The 21,026-nt window shown below is 45.1% G+C and overlaps 2 protein-coding genes across 6 annotated transcripts in view; both read right to left on the bottom strand.

Moving 5' to 3' along the window:
- Positions 1-936: 936 nt before the first annotated feature.
- On the bottom strand, positions 937-9,012 carry otx1 (orthodenticle homeobox 1). 2 transcript variants are annotated; one of them, XM_084021279.1, is made up of 4 exons: positions 8,994-9,012; positions 4,601-4,790; positions 3,981-4,132; positions 937-2,735 (listed from the first exon to the last, which is right to left on the bottom strand). In XM_084021279.1, exons 2-4 carry the CDS (start codon positions 4,695-4,697, stop codon positions 1,986-1,988), a joined length of 999 nt encoding a protein of 332 aa, XP_083877405.1. In that variant the 5' UTR covers positions 4,698-4,790; positions 8,994-9,012; the 3' UTR covers positions 937-1,985. The 2 variants fall into 2 exon arrangements, with proteins under 2 accessions (XP_083877405.1, XP_083877404.1); XM_084021278.1 differs by lacking the exon at positions 8,994-9,012 and adding an exon at positions 7,058-7,320.
- A 2,130-nt stretch (positions 9,013-11,142) lies between these two features.
- ehbp1 (EH domain binding protein 1) overlaps positions 11,143-21,026 on the bottom strand; it is a 150,782-nt gene continuing 140,898 nt past the window's right edge. For all 4 annotated transcript variants that reach the window (XM_084021552.1, XM_084021554.1, XM_084021555.1 and 1 more), the window contains 4 exons: positions 20,820-20,919; positions 19,827-19,900; positions 12,659-12,773; positions 11,143-12,265 (listed from right to left, as the gene is read on the bottom strand). In XM_084021552.1, the coding sequence (XP_083877678.1) occupies positions 12,175-12,265; positions 12,659-12,773; positions 19,827-19,900; positions 20,820-20,919 (380 nt within the window). In that variant the 3' untranslated portion in view covers positions 11,143-12,174. The remainder of the gene's footprint in view (positions 12,266-12,658; positions 12,774-19,826; positions 19,901-20,819; positions 20,920-21,026) is intronic.

Raw genomic sequence — 21,026 nt, 5'->3', positions numbered from 1 at the left:
CTTTTTACATTTATTTGTCAAAACAATTCATTATCAGAAAATGATCAGAGGAAATAGTTAGACGCCTCCCTCGTGGAAGAATACGGCCTCATGACCGGACACTGAAAGGTTCGTTCGTTTCTTAGCGGAAACAACTCGTATGCGTCTTAATCCAAACAGGCGGAACCCCAGCTGTTCTTTTGGGGAACTTATTCTCACAAGGACGGCCGTTTCTTTTCTTTTCCATCATTTGCATGAAGCCTGTTGTTTTGATCGCGTCCTCTGCTCGGTGCGGCCTTCACGGCTAGAAAACAAGCTCGGCCAAAACAACCTTGCCAGAGAAGTGACGCCCCCTCCCTGCTCCTCTGTTATAATGCGTTTATGCCCGCGAGCATCGCACACGCGCACACACGCACGGGCCTACATATGACCCCCTAACCTGGCCCCACCTACGTAATTACCGCATCAGACGCAGTGAAATTCCTGCAGGTTATTTTGGAGAAACCAACTCAGGGCGCAGAGTAATTATCACGCCATTACTGCATTCAATTACGCCTCGATCAAATGTCTCCCGGCTCAACATTTAGGGCGTTTTAACGCCGCGGTTTAAAAAAAGACACTTGGTCTCCCTAAAGCGAGGGGAGATGTTAGTGTTTCAATTTAAGTCAGAGAGGATTAAAACCGGCTGCTCTCTAAAATGGAAATGCGGGGCCTACACGCGTTCACGGCTTGTATTAATTATGGACTCATTTGCATTTACCCCTTATAATTAGGAAAGAGCTAAATCTACAAGCTTTTAAATAAAAGTGTGACTAATTCAAATGAGAGAAAACAGGAACGTTGAGTTTGTAATTTGCTGGTCTACATACATCTAACAAAATAAGAAAAAAACTAAAACGTGACTCCTTGTTGGGAATCAAACTGAGACAGAAAAATAAATATGACTTAAGGGATCTTTATTGGATGAACATGTATGTAAGGGTGGTTCGCCTTAAAGATACATTCAACATTTTGGAGCTATAAATCCACATTTCCTCTCCAAAAATAAAAATGCTCTGACTCCAGTATCAAGCCAAGTGCTGTGGTTCAAACATGTCCAATAATCACGACAATGCCCAAGAGAGGAGGTCTGCTCTGAAAATGTATAGAGGTTAGAATAATAATATCCGGAAAACAAACTGTAACCTGGACAAACGCCCAGAGTAGTTCTATGTTTGAGATTTAGCGTTTTCCCTCTCAAGACATTTCAAACTGCCAAAACATTTTTTTTTCTTCGAAGTAAAACAACGTATATAAAAGCTGAACTTTATGGCCAATTTGTTCTCTTTGGAATATTTGGAAAGATTTACATACAGTTTTTTTTCTTTTTTTTTCTCCCAAAGTTGTAATAAACAATTTAAAATTCAGAAAAAAAACACCAACTAAACATGGTCACTGTAACTGACCCAAATACATATTTACATATTTCAGCTGCTCGACGTAGCTGACTAAAAATCTCTTGTCATCCTAAAATAACAAATTTCAGAAATAAAAACTATACAGGATTTGATTGGGTTTGGAGGTAAAGAGGGCACAGCGGGCAGTTCCTGTCGGTGCACCAAAGGGGAAAATATTCCTCCCATCCAGAGAGCTGGTGGTTAAAGGAGTTTGGTTGAAATTATTATTTTTTGTAGTTTTGAAAAACAGTTTGTTTCTTCAAGTCATCCAAGAATGAGCCTCTTAAAAACCCATTCTTCATCGTCACAAAACTGCTCCTGATGTTTTCTCTTCACAGGACTTGAGGAACTGTTTCTCTTCTTTCTTTTTTTTTATTTATTAAAAGACATGGAGGACGAGAGGGAGGAAAAACAGAGTCCGATTGCAGAGCATTTCTTGTTATCGTATGGTTATCTTCTGGGTAAAATCTTTTTGTCTTTAAAAACAAGCAATAGGCTAGTCTGGGAATTAAAAAGAAGAAGAGGGAGCCGACGAGCAAGGAGGGAAGAAGGGGGGGAAGAAAAGCCTGATCACAAGACTTGGAACCTCCAGGAGGCCTGGTCTTTGTAGTCCAAGCAGTCTGTGGTGTTAAAGTTGAGCTTCCACGAGGAGGCTGCAGTCTGCTCTTTGTAATCCAGGCAGTCGGAGGAGTTGAAGGCCAGGCTGGAGCCGCCGTAGGCCTGGTGGTGGTGGTGATGGTGGTGGTGGCCTGACGACTGGCTGATGTGGTGGTGCGGATGGCCCGACATGGACGAGGCCGCCATGGGGCTGAGCTGGTGGGGGTGGTGGTGGGAGTGCATGGGGGCCAGGTAGGAGCTGCAGTCCACGCCGCTGAAGTAAGAGCTGGACGGGGTGGGGTAGCCCTGGCCGTAGCCGGGGGTCTGGTTATAGGACATGGGGTAGGAGGTGGCGGCGGCGGCGGAGCCCGACATTGAACGCTGCATACAGGAGGCGTTAGAAGGAGGTCCGGGCTCGGGGAGTGGGGCCACCGCAGGAGCGGGAGCGTTTCCGGGGGAGATAGCGGGGCTCCAGATGGAGGAGACGGTGCTGATGGAGGTAGAGGTGCTGCTGAGCGCCGCCGGGCCCGTGTGATTGGTGGAAGAGGACGAAGACGAGGACGAGCCCGTGCTGGAGACGGCGGGAGGCGTGAACTGGCCGCTGCTCTCAGAGCCGGTGCTCTCCCGGGCCGGAGAGGACTTCTTCTTGGGCGGCCTGGCCTTGGCACTGCTGCCACTCTGCTGCTGCTGGCGACACTTGGCCCTCCGGTTCTTGAACCACACCTACAACGGTGAACACCAGCCAGGAGTTAGCACCCGCACACACAAACAACCTCAGCATTTCATAGAGAGGAAGAAGATACTCCTAGGCCATGCTGGGAGTACATTATGGAGGAAAATTGAGGGTTATTAGCCATCAAGGTTCATTTCCACCACGGCCCCTTGGCTCGGACCAGCCAGGGGTCTAATTTCATACCTGGTAGACGGCTCTAAGATAACAGGCTATTGGGTTTCACCACACAGTAGGGTAACTCTAGAGCACCGAGAGGGTAGGATCGTGTAGAGCATTTTGTTTCACACACACATTCTGAGAATAACTCACATTGTTTTTCCCCCCGAACGCCTTTCAAGAGTCGTATTTGTTCAACATCGTAGTGCAGCAGCACCTTTTCTGCTGAAATACTCTTCAGTAGGCTAGATTTCAGATCAAATTACACAGCTTTCAGTGAGGCTGCATCAATAATAACAATGACATAATCAACTGATTCACATTATTAATAAGCTTTTGTTATCTGAAATGTAGGTTTGTTTCTATCAATTTGTTCAGTTTTATCTGCACCTCTTCATGAAATAAAGCGTTTCAATGAGAGTTTAAACAAAAAGCTGGGTCAACAGGAGATTGTATAAATAACCAAAACCCCTGAACGCAACCGTTCAGTAAGACTGCCCCTGATATAACTAGGAACCAGTTCATTATTTCCCCAGTAACTAAACAACAAACCAGTGGGTATCACTTTTAAACCCGTCATAAATCACACCCTTATCGGTCTAATCGATCTGCACGTCCGTTATTATCCTCTTTTTTTAAAGGTGGCTTGAATCCCTGAGCTAGCAGGTCTAAAATCATCCCATTATTGGCCTCATACACTAGTTATATAATCATTCGGTTACATTCCACAATACAGTAGCTTTTACACCTATTTACTGGCACAACTGTATCAAAATTATCGATCCTAGCTTATCTGATTAGTCGAAGTTAGACTACACAAACAAGTCATTTGTAGCCCGCTAGCTAACGGTCGGCTAATGTTGAGTTCCCGTTAATTAGCACCAGTGACGACATCAACGTCTCGACGACGCAGACGGACGTTCGACGATCTGCTCTCAGAGAGAAACGCCGATACATAACTCAAACTTCACACTTTTAAAATAAATAATAAATAAACCCACAGCAGAGCAACGACAGCGTTACGTCAACGTCTGTTGAACTCTGTGGCGCGTGCGTGTGTGCGCGTGCGTACGGCTCACCTGGACTCTGGACTCCGGCAGGTTGATTTTCAGGGCGACCTCCTCCCGCATGAAGATGTCCGGGTAGCGGGTCTTGCCGAACAGAGCCTCCAGGATGTCGAGCTGAGAGCGGGTGAAGGTGGTCCGCTCCCGCCGCTGCTTCCTGGGAGTCGCTGCGGGAAGAACCGAGCGGAGGAGCGTTAATAAGACGACTAAATACACAATTAATATTAGAAATAGGAATGAAAGCTCTGAGATTGTTCTCGTTATTTTTGGTCGAGACAATTATTGTATAGATTTTTGCTGTTTCATTACTGTGGAGAAATTTAACTTTAACTCAAACAAGACATATTTAATATTTCTTTTCAAAATTGGACCAAAAAAAGTAGGCCTAGAAGGTAAACTCAGTTTAATTACTTTATATACCATCTGACATTATTAGGCTATAATGACACTCATCGTTATACTTAAATGTATTTATTTCAAATACCACCATTTTATTTTACAAAGTGGTTTGTATTTATTATTATTATTATTAGCCTAGCAACGTCTTAAGTGACTTTCTCTTACAGTTTACTGCTCCAAACTGTTCATGTTTAAACAAGTGTGTGTGTGTGTGTGTGTGTGTGTGTGTCTCCTACATGGGTAGCCCACTGAGGGGTGCAGCAGGTCCATGGCAGCGCCGCTCAGCCCCAGGCCGTTGACGCCGTAGGGGGGCTGTTTGAGGTAGGACATCATGCTACAGGCGGTCACTGCTCCACCCAGCTCAGGCCAGTGGTTCGGTTTCCCCCGATGCTGCAGCTTGACGGGACAGGGGGCCGATCCAAGTCACTGCACGCGGGAGAAAAGATCACCAACATTTAAGGAAGAACACAACGCGTTTTGGGTGTATTTTATCCAAAACGCACCGGGAATATTCATTAAATATTGTTCCATAAAGAAACTCCTAAAAGTGTTAATTGTACAACACTCATGTCCTTACAGTCGGCGGATGAGAAGCTCGCGTCCTACTCCACGATTCATTCAGTGGGAATAAATCACTAGGCCCACATAAAGTTCCTAAGAAATCGCGTTATTATTAGTATTATTATTATTATTTCGTGGCAAATGCTGACTTAGTGGAGGAGAAACTGATCATTAAATCCCGTCAGGAATATGTGGTGTGTTTGGTGAGAGGATAGCGGGGGTCAAACGGCTCCGAGACCAGCAGAAAACCCGCAACTATGGACACACAGATTCACATCCAGACCCACATTTACCCCGTTTATCACCCGATTTATTTATCCTCTTTATTCACCCTATTTACTTACCCTCTTTATTTTATTTATTCTCTTTAGCTGGAGTAGAACTGAGACGATCCAAGTTATTTCTAAGAATGTTTTACTCGATAAATCAATGACTTTCTGTAAATGTGTTTATTCGTCCGCGCCCACTTTAAATGTCGATCTACACATTTATTTATCTAATGCATTATGTAATTTACCGCACCAACACACCTGCACAGTATTTAGGCTGATTCGTATTTTAGAATAATTTATTCTTTGTTATAAAAAAAAACGTGACCATCAGATTTTTTAAATCCTCGAATAATTCTATCAAATTAATGAATCGGCCTCTATTATGTAACGCACACATTTACACGGCCAATAGTCTGCATGACCTTGTAAATTATTATCATTGTTTTCCACTTGCATCACTTTTTAAGTCATAAAGAAGAATTAAAGAGGGGGTGCACCGGGAACATTATTTTTATTTTCTGTTGCTTGTTTCCCTGCAGTTTGAATTCGCTTTATGGTCAAATGTATTTTAAGTAAAACTCGGAGAGTAAACTGTGTGTGTTTGGTGTGTGAGTGAAGGCCTGTTCGCTCTCTCTCACACACACACACGTAAACTATTATTATGGAAGGTTTTATGATCTATAAAAATCACAGCTGCTTGTCTGGAGTCTCTCTCGCATCGTTTCGGGTCAAACTTTCTGTGTATTTGGACCAACGAGGCTCCTGTAGATCTCCAGTTCAAATGATAATAAATGTGCCTGAAACTCAGTGGATATTATTCTGTTCAGAGAAACATCTTATAAGTCTTTTTTATTTAAAGATAAATTAACTTTTAGCCTCGTTTATTTGAACTCAGAGACAGAAGAAAACTCCAGTTTCTTTTTATTTCATCAGATTAAAAGACGAATTGTTGAAATTATATTTTCTGTAAAGTACACCTTTTGTTTTCCCTCCATTGCGTGCTTTTAAATGCAGCCTGTTTAATTATGGGCTGTATTAGGCCTAACCTACTTTGCCGTTTGTTGTTTGTGTCTCTGGCGCAACTAAACATAATGTTTATCTTTATTCAACAACTCCTCAAACATTAAACTAACCCGTTTCACACTCTGGTCATCCGGATTCACACAGCGACAAACTGATCACATTGATTTCCGAGTGAAGAATAAAATACACGTGTGAATTAAATTAGTGGCTGTGAAGGGAGATTATTCCAACAATGAGCTCCTAACTGCCTAAACCAAACGTGAAGCAACCAAACGTGTATTCCAGCGGCTTTCAGCCCGCATGCAGCCCAGCCGGGCCGAGTGAAAGGGCGAGATCTCGGTGCAAATGAACTCAATTAGAATTTAGATTAGACCTCCGGGGAGAGAGCGTTTCAGAAGGGCTCTTATCAGCGAAATAAATTAACAAAAACCAAAACACGCCTCTCCAATTATCTGCTAAGTGGTTCAAATGCTTTAATGGCCAATTGCTCTCGAATAAAACTCGCAGGAATGAATCGGAATAGAAATATGAAAATTATCTACTCCGGAGGAAGTTGACTGAGTTTATCCAGTCCGGGTCGGAGTCCTCCACGGTGCGGATTAACAGGGATATCCGCTAAAAAAAAACACACACACACACACACACTTAGGTGCGGCGGTGCAAACTGGAATCATGCAGCCCCAACAGGTCCCAGTTTAACGCGAAAATACCTTCTTAAAAGTGACTTCACTCTTCAGCTGCTGCTGGTAACGACGCTTACTTTTGTTGCTCGGCGTCAAAATGCGCACAAACTCAACCATAACCTGCATTAAAAGAGTAAAAGAGAAGAAACATTACCTGGGTTTTCTCCTCTTCACTTCTCCCGAGCTCCTCGGGCCGCAAGAGGCGAGCAGCAGTAAAATTATCCAGCAGTGGGAAGTCTGCGGGGCACAAACTCAAACAGCGGCCGCCTCGCTCAAACGCAAACAACAGTGTGCAAACGGAGCGGCATCACGGAGAAAAAGACGCAGAGATGAACGCGCGGACGTCGCCGCGTCCTCGGTGCGGTTCCGGGTGTTTTTGCAGCCAAATAAATCAAACTCATTTGCTTTCAGGGGGCTTGTCGTTGTCTGTCAGAGTGTTAAGGTGATTTCTAATGGAGACAGATGGAGATTGATCACCTTCTCTCCGCCCCGCGCCTCTATGAGCGGAGGACACCTGCGGATCCGCCTCCTGCAGCCAATCGGCGCGCGTCCCCGCGCTGACGGACGGCGGGGGCGGCCTATGGGCGCGCGCGGGCAGCCGAGGAGAGCCCACTCCCACTTACACCCCCTCCTCCCCCCCCCCCCGGTCCCGGTCCCGAGACCAGACCAAGCAAGAGAGGTTTACAAAAAGATGGAAATGTTTCACAGGCCTGCAGGAGACGCGGACTGTGAGCTCTGTGTGCGTAAAACGGAACTCAGAAGAATCATTCCTCATTTTGTTATTGTTTTTAGGGACGCGGCTCTGCAGGAGAGGAGGATCTGGAAACACGGAGTCTTGTAAAAAGAAAAACCACTAATGCTGCATCTCAAACAAATCTAAAACTACTAAACGGCGTGTTTGCTTGAATTACACAGTCATTAAATGTGTCGTCTTATTTAATCAAAACTCAGTTGTTAAATTAAATTAAATAGTATGATTCTCAATGTTTCAAGATAGAGACATTAATGTGGAATCGTTGTGATGAGGCTTTATATTTTTGAAGAGTGACAGAAAGCGGCTTTTCAGTTTCTAAACAGCGGGAAACACATTTCCTGAAAGGCCGCGAAGCCTCCGCAGCTTCTTTTCTTACTATTAATACAGTTATTACTGTGAATTCCTCTGTAATATTTTATCGCACCAAACAGTAAGGAAGAGAAAAGGAGGAAAGAAGTTGAATTTATCCATTTTGATTTTATTGTGAAACACCCCCTCCTCTCTCTCCCTCTCTCTCTCTCTCTCTCTTCCTCCACACAGTCCTCATGAATATTAATGAGGTCTAATCCCCATTTAGAATTACATTTGAGGATGGTTGACGTAAAGTTTAATAGGGATAGACCTTCAACTCACAGCGGAGGAAGGAGAAGAATCCACAGAAGGAGAAAAATCAGCACCAAACGCTGCGGTCACTGAATCAAATCCTGCATCTTATATGTCCATGTGTTGTTGTTGTTTTTTAAAATGTGTTTTAAATCCATCACACACACAAAACAAACAGTATTTCCTTTGCTCGTTTGTGGCCCGTGTGTCAGTGAGGGTCGTGGGGATGCAGCCCGGCTCGGCTATCCTTTGTGGATCTCTGCATAAAACATCAACTTTCTGTAAACGAGGCCGGAGCTGAAAGCGAGCTAATGTTCAGAGAAGCTGCAGGGATGGAAATGGCATTTTTACTTAAGTGCGTGTGTGAGGAGGAGGAGGAGGAGTATCAAAGTAGAGGCCTTAAAAGTCATCAACCAGAGCACTTTGACAGAGAAACTTGGACATCAATAGGTGACCAAAGTAATGTTGGATATCAGCGGTGATGCTGCTTATTACAGGCAGGATAAGGGCGCCTGAACGCACCTTAATATACACGAACGAATGTTTTTACGCACGGAACATCCAACGTAAAAACCCGCTCCGGGGACAGTGAGTTTGGTCCCAATGAGGTGATAACGTGCACAGATGTTACGTAGAGAGAGCAGATGCGTCATGAAGGGACGTTTCTGGAGGTTAATAGTTTGGGGTTTGTGTTGCCATGGCTGCCGACCGGAGCTCAAACACTTTTACGCACCTTGTTTTTTATTTCCACCGCATGAAGTCCGAGCAGTCAGAGGGCCCGCGGAGGGTCTGACCGAAATAGCATCACCCCTCTCCTCTGCACACAAACACACACAGGCTCCGTTAAATTATGCAAAAAGGCCATTCAACAAATATGGCCCTCACAACACAAAAGAGTCGGGTTATTCTGACATTTCCACTACATTTCTTGTTTTCCCCTCCTCTCTCGATGTGAGTAAGACCCCGAGATAAACCCTTGAACAAGTATCAAGTTATCAAGTTGCACCAACCTTTTGTAATAAGAGTATTTTGTCTAATCCCAAATTGCAGTTGAATTTTCTTAATGCTGAGCTGGTAAAGCCTGGGATTAGGCGGCGAGGAGAGGAGGGGGAAAAGTTTTGTCCCTTCAGCCGGCAGGATTGGAAGCGGGGATCTGCGGGGATGTTGTCGGTGCTTATTAAAACGATGATGCATACAACACAGTGCTGCAGGAGCCCCGGCGCTGCACGCCGAGACCCGGGCTCCCTCAGGTGCACCCTTTTTTTTTTTTTGGACGGCGGCGGGGAAAAGGAGGCAATGCGGAGGCCGAGCGGCGCTCAGCACCTGTGAGGTGAGGCCAGGAGACATCAAAGCTCAGGAGATAATCCATTCAGCTGAAGGATCCTCAGCTGCACAGCAGCGCCGAGGCACCGCCGCCTGTTCCGCAGCGCGTCGCTCTCATTCACCGAGAACCAGCAAAGTGACTCCGAATGTTTTTCACTCCTTCTGCTTCAGCGGGGACATTAAAGACGGGCGGGCGACGCTGCGGAGGTAAGAAGGGACCCTTTCTCTCCTTTTATTCTCTCTTCATTCCAAGAAACACACACAATGTTCAAAATAATGGATGTGTGAGTTGAAATTATTTGTTTTATTGGGTGATTATTATGATTGTTTTTACTAAACATGCAGTGATTTTTCAGATGAGGGAAATAACTGACCATGTCAAGAGGAAGAAACATCAAAACTTTCGTCAAATTCAGGAGTTCATCAAGTTTTACGCATAAAAAATTACGCTTTTAAAACAACATGTTTAAATTAATGTAGGAGCGCCTGGTATTGTGAATAATTTCAAAGGTTTCCTGCACACACACACATATGCACAAACACACACACACACACACACACGCTGCAGCTCTGGCTGCACTGAGCAAAACGTCCTTCACCGTTTTGGCTCGTTGCTTTTTATTCTCCAGATTCCAGACCGCCCTGTTAAACGCGCTATAATACAAAGTAAAACAAAGGTCCTCGGGGGACGTAAAGTGCACGTACAGTCGGTCCCAAGCAGAGAACAAACGAGTCAGCAAATTAATATGAAAGTATGAGAAATGCCGGGGAGGACTTCTGCTGTCACAACCTATTTCCCTGCTTTAATCGTGGATGCGAGGCTGCCTGCAGGGATGATGACGGTGTGGAGGCTTCAACCAGACGTTGCTTTTTTTTTTTTTATTGCAGGGACGTTTCTGTCTTTTTATTTTGACATCCAGAAAACTATTGCAAGGAAAAAAAAGGGTGGTGAAATATAAATATAAAAACTTCAGTTTTTCTTCGCCTCTCCATCCCGGGTCGCGGTGCCCGAGCCTCTCCAGCTCTGCCCCCCGTCTCCAACGCGCACAGAAGCGGCCCAAAGAGGGAGAGAAAAAAAAACATCTGCTCGGTACAAAGTGATTTCTCTAATCTTCCTCGGAGGAACCGGCTCAGCGCCGACCTCAAACAAAAACCCCAACGCCAATTTTAATTTCTAAACACGCGCAAATCGCGGGGGAATTGAACAGAGCGCCGAATAATAAGCGTCGCTAAACGCAACGCTCGCTGGTGAGCGCAGTGATAGGGGCCACTTCTGCGCAGCGCTGCAGCCGAAGGCGTGCATGCATTTCAATACGCGTTTGTTATGGGAAAGAAAGGGAAAGAAAGGAAGGAAAAAAAATCAGGTGTGGTGCGGATCATGTGGGATTGGAGGTAAAATGGACACACTGATTGAAAGTATTGGGATTACAAGTTTTAGAAGTGTGTGTTGTAAAACCGCATTAAAACTCATATTCAATAAATAGTCAAACAATTAGAACTCGGTGTTCAAATGCTTGTAAATTAAACACCTCACAGTAGAAAACAGGCCTTTGTGGAGTATGAAATCATAAGGACTTTATTATTGAAGACTTGGGTTATGACACTGGAATAAATAAACAGATAAATGTTCAACACGTAAAGGACAACTGCACAGGAGCTCTAAGTGATGCACGTGGAAGCATAATTCTCTTCTTCAGAATACAATAAATACAAACCAAAAAAGTCGTTGAGCAAAATGCACATGAGACGTGGTGATAGATTCACTTACAGGCAGCTTAAAAGGACAAACGGCAATAAATAATATATATATATATATTTTGATTTTGACTGCATGAATTCTGACAACAAAAAAAAGAGGATTTGGAAGCTATTGGTCAGAGCAGTGATGAAAATATACACCATGAGAATATTTTTAGTGTTTTAAACGTTCTTTTGGTAAACTGCTTTCAAGCCAAGACAATAAAAAAAGCAATAGGAAAGTTCAGATTTATGCAAGATTTATGAATGCGTTCCCCCTTTAAGATATTTTACAAGTAAAAACTCTAAAATGAAATAATTATAAGATATACAGTCAAGTAATGAAGTAGCTTGAAAAAACTGATATTAAATGACTCTTTTTTTTTTCTCCTTTTAAAAGTCCAACTGAAATATTTTCCCGACATGTAGAGAAAAAATAAAAATAAAAGAACAACCCCCCCATTAAACCCAGTTGTGCTGTACCTCAAACCCACTGGTCTCCACATTCAGACAGAAGAAGGCTGCGCTGCATCAGGACATGCAAACATCACACAGGGTTTGCACTGCTCTTGTCTCACATATAATAATTATATCACACACAAGTACCGTTCTTGGTAAAGAGAAGGAGCATTAAGATAAAAACGTTGTGTTGAAGTGGGACAGTTGGAGTCAGTATAAAGTTGGTGCAAAGGCAGCTTAATTCTGCCCAGTCTCTGTGACCAAAACAACAACCAGATCAGGATTCAATAACTGAGAGAAACGTCTAGGAAAGCCACTATCAAATAATAACGATACATTTCTTTCATCGGCTACATTTGTTGGTTGTGTTGTTGTTTTCCTTTCTGAAATGACAATCATTGAAGCACACACTTCTCCTCTTTCTTGGCCATCTTTCCTTTGTTCTGCTCCAGCGTCCTCTCCAGGTGCTCGTCCTCCTCCTCGGCCCTGCGGAGGGCAAAGGTCAAAAGGTCAGCTGTGTCGGGGGAAGCGGGGAGGTGGAGGTGGGGGGGTACAGACACACACACACACAAACGCAGACAGGTAACACAGTCGGTGCCACCGTACCGCCTGTTGAGTGGCCGAGCGCCCCCCTTTCACCCTCCCGGCCCCCCGTTGGCGGACGGTGCCGCCGGGCTGGACGAGATCCCGCCCATGCAGGTGTGCCGCTGCCAGGCACGCAGGAAGCACACGCAACCTGCCCTGCCATGTGTTTGCACTACGCTACGGTTGGTGGAGGACGTCTGGAAGTACAACGGCAGACGGACGCTCTCGTACCAGACTTTCCCTTTCAGACTGTAACTGGTCCCGAGTGCTGCTGGAGGATTGTGGGTAACTTACTGTTTCTCTTGGGCGTCCAGGTCCCTGACCAGCGCGTCCCGCTTGTTGACCAGTATGACCAGCTCATCCAGCAGCAGCTGCTCTCGTCTCTTCTGGGCCTCCGTCTTCTGCCAGTCTGCAACGACACCAGAGGAACAAAGTCCTTGAGAACAGGAGACCCCGAGGACTTCATTTAAAGAACCCAGAGACACTTTGACACACGGATGAAACGTTTAGTTCTTTTGTGACGGCACAAGTGAGCAGACTGACCAACTACCTCCCAGTTCAAGATGAACGTGAAACAACATTTCTACTAAGCGTTCCTGCCTGAGCTTTTCTAGTGAAGCACTTTCCAGCTCTGCATCGACCGGGAACGGACTCCACAGCTTCAACCTGACACACAGTTTGGTAAAAGTCCATCTGGTTGAAGCTGCTGGACTACATGGAGCTGGAGACCAGACCAGTTCCTTGTATATGAGGTGAAAACTCTCTCGTGAGGTTGTGTGTGTTTGTGCACAGAGCAAACACGCTTTAAGGACATTGTTGTTTGTATTGTCATGTTAATGACAGACGTCAGATGTGGAGAATCTCGTTCTCACGGGAAAATGTTGCTGGCATCAAGTCCTCAGTCAAACTTTCAAAAACACAGATGCTTTTGTTTTTATGTGTAACAAATCTCTTCATGTCCTGTAAAAAGTGCATTTGTATTTTAGCCCTAAAAAGGCTGAAACCAAGAAAAGTGTTGGTCCATTTTTGAGATTAAAGTTCAGTAAAATCATCTTGGATGGAAAATGAGTGAAATGACGTTTCTGTTTCCACTTAGTTTGCAATTAAAACTCTTTCATTTTTCATAGAAGCATCTTAAAGTCACCTCAAAAGCAAACCCTCCAGTTTGCTCCTAAATAAACAAACAAATAAACAAACAGGTGAGCCCCTGACTCTCTTTTCTCAGTTCTCCAGGGTATTTGCAGGAAGGGGCCCTGCAGGGCCCCACTGGGTCCAGGTGGGACCCCGATCCAAATCCCCTCAGCCTCTCCCTGGAGGGGAGGGGGGCTGCCCACAGGAGAGCGCTCACTCCCCCTGGGGCTCAAATATCCGCCTGGCGCCCATGGCTCCACATTCACCCAACACGGGGCAGCACTCCTCCCTAACCCCCCCAAAGAAACTGAACAGTGCATAAACAACAATTACTTTCTATTAATCAGCTTCCTTTTTTTTTAAATTCAAACAACAACCGGCATCTACATGTAAAAACAGGAAGAGTGGAACGTGTTCAGACACAGAAACAGATTTTCTGTGTCTAACAGGCAGGAAATCTCCAGCGACTCATCAGCTCAGTGTGTCTCCTCAAAACTCTCCATCCTTTCATATAAACAACAAAAAAACTCACTCCATCCCGGAGAATTCAAACAAGAGACAACTTCTGTGGAGGCAACTTCATCCCTCTATCAATATTTAACCACCTATTGATTCCAGAATAAAAGGAATGTTGTAAAATGTCACTCCCAAAATAAGTGTGGCGTTATTAAAAATAAATATCCCCCTCCCTCATTGAGTCAAATTGCAGCAGTCAGACTGTGAGTGTGTGTGTGTGAGAGAGAGAGTGTGTGTGAGAGCTTGTGTGAATGTGTGTGTGTGTGTGAGCTTGTGTGAATGTGTGTGTGAATGTGTGTGAATGTGTGTGTGTGTGTGTCACGCTGGGTCCAGTGTGTTTGTCCTGAAAGGTCTGCTCTCTCTCCATTGGCCCCTCTCGTCCCTTTGAAGTCGACCACAGAGCGAAATGAACACAGTCCCAATATTTGGTCCTCTACGTTCCTCTCTTCCTTTTCCTCTCTCACTCTTTTTCTTCTCAGGGAGGCAAATTTACTCTCCCCAGGCCTTGAATGTGTGTGTGTGTGTGTGTGTGTGTGTGTGTGTGGAGGGGGTTGATAAATAAATATTTGATAATAAATGCCAAATATGTCGGCGCCTGTATCCGTGTTGTTGTTTCTTTTTAAACAAGAGGTTAGTTGAGGATTGTGTCAAGAGAAACATGCAGATGAGTCATCATCTTTCCAGGAGTGTGAGACAGGAATGTGTGTCCACATCCGCCATAACCCCACTCTCTCTCTCTCTCTCTCTCTCTCTCTCTCTCTGACAAGGCCGGCCCACAAGAGGAGGGTTCAGGAAGGGGGAAAAAAAAAAAACTTCTCACAACAACACAGAGGTATGTAAAAAAGAAAAAATAAATCCTGCCCTTCTTCTCCTTCAGAGCACATCTCAGCCAAAAAGCCAAAGTCCGGGTCCAGGGGAGGGGGTTATGGGGGCGAGCACACTGCTGTCAATCACATGTCGCTCAGTCCCGCCCCCCTCATTAGGAAGGTAAACAATAAAGAGAGCCGATGAGAGACGTGACCAGGCAACACCGGAGCAGGGCAGGCTGGGTAACCAGACACCCAGGAACAAACAAAACACCCTGCAGCCACTCAGCGGCCCGGCCTCCACGTAGACCCGCCTCCCCCGTCAGGGAGAGGGAGTGAGAGAGAGAGGTTAAAGACTTGGAGGAGTGCGTTCAGCTCACATGGTGGGTGCGTATTCAGATAACCCTCGCCATGCACGCCAACGGTAACCATGTGAGTCTGCACAAGGCACACAAGAATGCGCTGGTTCAAATCCCCATGAACCCCTCCCAGCCCGGTCTCTGCCACGCAAAATTTATTCAAGAGAGCAAACCGTTCTCTCAAAGCGAGGAGAGACCGTCTCACGTGCATCCGTCTCTCTCTCACGTCCCGTCTCACACACAACACGACAACCCGAGGATTTGATCCACAGCTTCATATTCTGAGAGACAACGTCGGGTCGGTGACGTGGTGCCCCCCCTCCTCGTCCTCTCTACCTCCTGTTCTTGTGTAAAGCTGGTTTTATCCGGGCTCCGAGTGGAGTCAAGGGACAGAAAGTGTCAACGGAGGAGGAGAAAGTCGACAGGCAGCGGGAAAAAAGTAGATAAATACAAACAGAGATTTCATTCGGTTACGTCACATGAGAACAACACAAGTTTCTTTCTTGATTAAAGGCAAAAGTGTTAAAAACTGGAAGAATTGATGATTTTTTTTTTTTTTTTTATTAAATCCAATGTTCCTACTCCAAAGTTTTGTCAGTTTAATTCCTGATATATCATCTTGCTTTGAGCCAGAGCGCTCTATTACTGCAAACACATCAATGTTTCTTTATTTCAATTAATGTGGGCACTTTTGACTCAATCCCACTCACCCCTTCCTGCACCTGTAGATACTCACTAGTGCGTGTAGAAGTCTGCAGCTGAAAATAATCCCTAACAAATGCGAGACAGAATTGTTACCTTATAAGACGTCACAGCTCTTAGAAACCGAAACAAGTAAGTTTAGGAGACGCTGAGCGAGCAGGAAAGCCACTTGTAACTTTTTAAAAACACGGACTGAAGGCATGAATCTCAAACAAAACACACATCTGTTCCACCACATGTTACAATAACCAGCATATAATATCATATTAGCTACACTGCAGGAGGCACTTCTCAAATACTCACATCCTCTGAGGGAGTGATCGGAATATAAACATTTAAGTACTTTATCTTCGTTTTTTTCGTGTCACCTGAATGAAACAAGCTCACAGCAAATAAATACATTTGAAAAAAAAAGGACGTTATGTTGTTAAATTCGCCCCAAAACTAAAGTCCGACAACTCGTGAAGCGGAGCTACTTGTTATCGGCGGTTCCAGTCAACTAGCAACCCTGAAAGAGTTGGCGACATCATCAAAAGTCGCCCATGTGATGGGATTCCACAGTGCACCTAATCAATCAGGGTCTGTAGCGCGCCGCCCCGATGTGTTACAAAGCCCAAATAGATTTACAAATGGGAAGTGTGTGTGTGTGTGTGCGTGTTTGTGTGTCGGGAGTGTGGAGAGGGATAAGCTCCTGCATAGGATTACATATTGATTTTAAACATATAAAAAAGCTTATCATATCAAACCGTAACAGGAAAAACTCTGGGACCCGGCTATGCATAAATCCCTTTTAGATGGCGAGAGGGCGTCCACTTTAAAATACACACACACACACACACACACGCACACGGAGGGAGCCAAGACACAGTTTTGTGTGTGTGCATACATAGGTGTGAATCGGTAAGGAGATAAAGAGGGCATAGTGGATCAATTTTGTGGCAGGGAGATGAGAGTGTGGCATACAGATGGCATTTTCCTGCCTGGCATCACACCAAGGAAGGAGGCGGTTATCACTGAGCATGCTCATAAACACCGTCAGCAACAGCTCCCACCGTCCCCAAATGTCTTATTCTGCAACAGCTGCACATTTAATCAAAGTAAAAAACCAGGTTTGTCCTCCTTTTATCCTGATAAAGTGCTTTAATGACGTCGGTCAGGAAACACGGCGTCCTAGAGTGGCGACCTCTCTGGTGTTAATGTGACATGTCGGCCGTTATATTTCTATTAATAGATGTTCTCCATTAGTGGGGTCGCACCGACTATTCTTGACATTTAGCATGAAGTGTTACACAGAAATAAATTCATAACTGCCACTCTGCTCCTGCATCACCTGTTTCCCTCCATATTTCCTCTCCTTCTCAGGGACTTCTGCAGGCGTTTGAAATTTGTGTTTTATCACAAGGCCAAAAATGACTGTTAAGATAAGTAAAAAAAAAATCTAAGAAAAGTTTTGAAGAATTTGTTCTTTAGCTTCAGAGTTGATTTCTGAGGAATCCTCTCCTCCTGACTCCTCTTTCCACCTCAAAGCACTTTCCGTCTTTCTTCCTCTCATCCTCGCCCTCATGTGTCTGAGTGTCATGCAGCTCAAGTCAGCAATACAAATGCAGAATGAAACGTCATGACTTTCCCCTCTCTGTTCCGGTCTACAGAATCAAACTGGGCCGAGCAGCTAAACCCAGATATCTCCTGCTTTTAGCTCAACATTATACAAACGATTCTTTACATTTATTCTTATGTCCATGTGTACAAAATAACCCACATCAGTCTGGAAAGCTATTATCTTAATATTGTTGTTGTACCACTATGCATAGAGTGAAACTGTTAGCATTGTTAGCCAGTTAGCTGGAGCGCACATTGACCTGGCTGAGGTCCGATATGTGTGCTGACCGAGAGTCGAGTGTATCATTGCAGGGATATATTTTCTCAGCAGGTGTGTGTGTGTGTGTGTGTGTGTGTGTGTGTGTGTGTGTGTGTGTGTGTCAGGGCAAATCTTCCTGATGTGTGTGTGTGTGTTTCCTTCTCTTCCCAGACTCACAGTGCATCTCTCTCTCTTTCTGTGTCATCGACTGGCCAACCAAATCAGCAATTACTCGCACGCCCGACCATCGCTCAATGGACCTGCCCAAGCACCAAATAAGAGCTGGAGAGATGGGCGGCCAACACACACACACACACACACACACACACACACACACACACACACACACACACACACACACACACACACACACACACACACACACACAAAAAGACACATAGGTGGACACACACAAAAAGACACATAGGTGGACACAAACACACCTGTGAGATGTAAACACACAGATGCAGAAAAACAGACCAACAGATCCTCTCACACACACACACACACACACACACACACACACACACACACACACACACACACACACACACACACACACACACACACACACACACAGCTCTCTCCCCAGCAGCTCAGAACTATCTGTGGCTGCTACAGAAAGGTAGAGCCTGTGAATGTTAAGTGCCTCCCTTAGGGAGGAAAATAAGGACGGCTGATAAGTTAGTCAGCTGCAAATCCAACAAGTCCACATGAAGGCAGAGCGGAGCGCGGTGACACGACACACACCACCTCACCTCACACACTATCTCTGCTCTCTCACCTGCCTTCGTGCACACGCACACACACGATTCTCATCCGATATATAAAGAAATACACACTCCAGGAAACGTATAGACAAAAGCACACACACACACACACACACACACACACAGACACACACACACACAGACACACACACACACACACACACACACACACACACACACACACACACACACACACACACACACAGGTACAGACCTATGAACCAAAGAAACCAAAATCCTCCCATTTGACTCGAGCCGTGGACACACTGCAGCTCAATAAATATAAATAAATAAAAAGCCGTGTGAAGACAGAAGAAATCAACCCGGACGCAGGCAGCGTGGCGCCGTCTGCAACCCCCCCCCCCAACCTCCACCCCCCTGCCTGGCGCACCTCCTTTCTTGCTAATTACAATTGATTTATTATGGACCAGGTAGCTTATCAGGTGCCCGGTGAAATTACAATGGGTATCCGAAGGCTGTGAGGAGAAAGGGGGGTTAGAGACGGGGGGTGTTGGTGGTCAATGTCGAATAGCAAAATCAATTAGCATTGATTGGCAAAAGGTTCATTTTGCCAAAGAGGACGCAGTCGAAGGGGATTAAACTTCCCTGGCCCTCTGACAACTTTGATACCACACAATGACTGCTTTTCTGGCTGCCGTATAGTTAACAAGCTTTGAATAATAAAACCGCAACCTTTTTCTTTTTTTTTGTTAACCTCGCAAACCGTCTCCTCAATGTGGCTGGATTTCAAATCAGGCATCGGCCAGTCGGGGTCTAGCTGGGAAACAGATAGCATTGATCAAGTATCAGGGAGTGAAATCCCTCGCAAGCTCGCATCTTAATCCTCATCAAGGAGCCGACGCAGAATTCAAATCATCCTGCTTGAGGCTCTGGATGAAGGCTGGCCAACAGCCGGACAAAACACAAGACGGGCTGATGAAAAGTAGTGAGGAGGAGGAGGAAGATGGATCACCTGGCGGTAGCTTTGCCTTCTCCAGGAGACGGAAAACAAACTTCTTGTTTCCTCTGGCAGCTAAAAACACTATAAGCTGCATTGGAAAGTGTCTCCTTGACAATTGTTTTGCTCTTCACATTTTCCATCAGAAACTCAACCCAGAAGATTATTGTAAATCAGTAGCGATTCTTGATTCATTTAAACGGAATTGTTGTCAAAGTGCATCTAATGACACAAAGACATTTGAGTGCACTGTAACTAAGATATGGTCCGTAAAACAGAGAGGACAGATGTCTACGGCCTGATACCTGCAGACGCATTAAAGACCTGCTGAGTGTGTGTGTGTGTGTGTGTGATTCTCTTACCCTCGATGGCCAGCATGGCTCTCAGCTCTCTGTTTAGCAGTTCGAAGCGTCTCTCCAGATCGTGCTCTTTCTCCCTGTGGCAAGTTAGAAACAGAGAGTGAGAGAGAAACACGCACACACAACAAAGTTCATCAATATGTTAATGACTAAATCATTAAGCACTTAAAGAAACCTGCAATAAACATCGATTTGGCTACTCGCCTGAACCTTCTCCGGCTTCGCATTAATCTACTGCACATAACTGATACACATACTGCAGCTCACACAGCCCTGGGTGTGTGTGTGTGTGTGTGTGTGTGAGGAAAGGAAACAGAGTGAGGTGAAGGGTAAAGGAGCAGGAAAATGAACGATGAAATTAATGTGTATCCGTGGACATGCCATGAGTGTGGGTGTCTGGTCTACATGTGTCCGTATGAGTGTGTGTGTGTGTGTGTGTGTGTGTGTGTGTGGCACAAATTAAATTCTTTCCTCTTTCAGCCATATTAAAAAATGAGCTTATTCGGTCCCTAATAGAATTTCTCCTTCACAGGCGCCTTTTCTCTTCGCCTCCACAAAGAGAGAACAGAAAGGGCTAATAATCAGCCCTTCTGTCAATTGGCCACTTTAAAAGCCTCCCCTTTCCCACGATATAATGTGATTATGAATACTTCAATCTCTCCTCCACTTGCGCTCTTTGAAATCCCAACAGCGGCAAATGAAGGAAAAAAGCAGCGTGTGTGTGTGTCTCTCCACCTGTCGCAGCTGACCACATGCAAAGAGACTAGCGATGGAGTGATGATCGCTACATTTCTATTGATTTCATATGCCGTCCGCATGTAAATCAATGAGCGGATAGACAGAGGGGGTGAATGGAGTGGAGTACACTCCTGCCTCCTGAAGCTTCAACGCGTTTGAGCTGATGCTTGTAAGCAAAGTGATGTTGTCAATGTTAAAACACAGGAAAACAAACGTTTGTTGATTTGTGGTTGAGTTGTCAGTGTCTACGGTACTTACAGCAGAGAGAGCTGGTTCTGTCGTCTGATGAGTGCGTTCTTTTTGTTGACCAACATGAACCACTCCTGCATCATGGCCTCCTCCTCCTCCTTGTTGTTGCCTGGACACACAAACAGAAGAACAAGCAGTTACACACATTAAACTGCTAATGAATGAGCTGTGTTCTTTCTTCAGTTGTTTCCTTGCAGCTTTTTAAAGCCGTGAAGA

This window comes from Eutrigla gurnardus, assembly GCF_963514095.1.
Source record: "Eutrigla gurnardus genome assembly, chromosome: 11".
NCBI classification, from domain to species: Eukaryota; Metazoa; Chordata; class Actinopteri; order Perciformes; family Triglidae; genus Eutrigla; species Eutrigla gurnardus.
This window is presented reverse-complemented; position numbering and strand designations above follow the sequence as displayed.

Coding starts and splice junctions, on each gene's coding strand:
- otx1 (XM_084021279.1), bottom strand. CDS start 4,697: ATGATGTCCTACCTCAAACAGCCCCCCTACGGCGTCAACGGCCTGGGG. Junction 4,133..4,600: donor CCCCTCAGTGGGCTACCCAT/GTAGGAGACACA, acceptor TTCTTCCCGCAG/CGACTCCCAGGAAGCAGCGG. Junction 2,736..3,980: donor TGCCGGAGTCCAGAGTCCAG/GTGAGCCGTACG, acceptor TCACCGTTGTAG/GTGTGGTTCAAGAACCGGAG.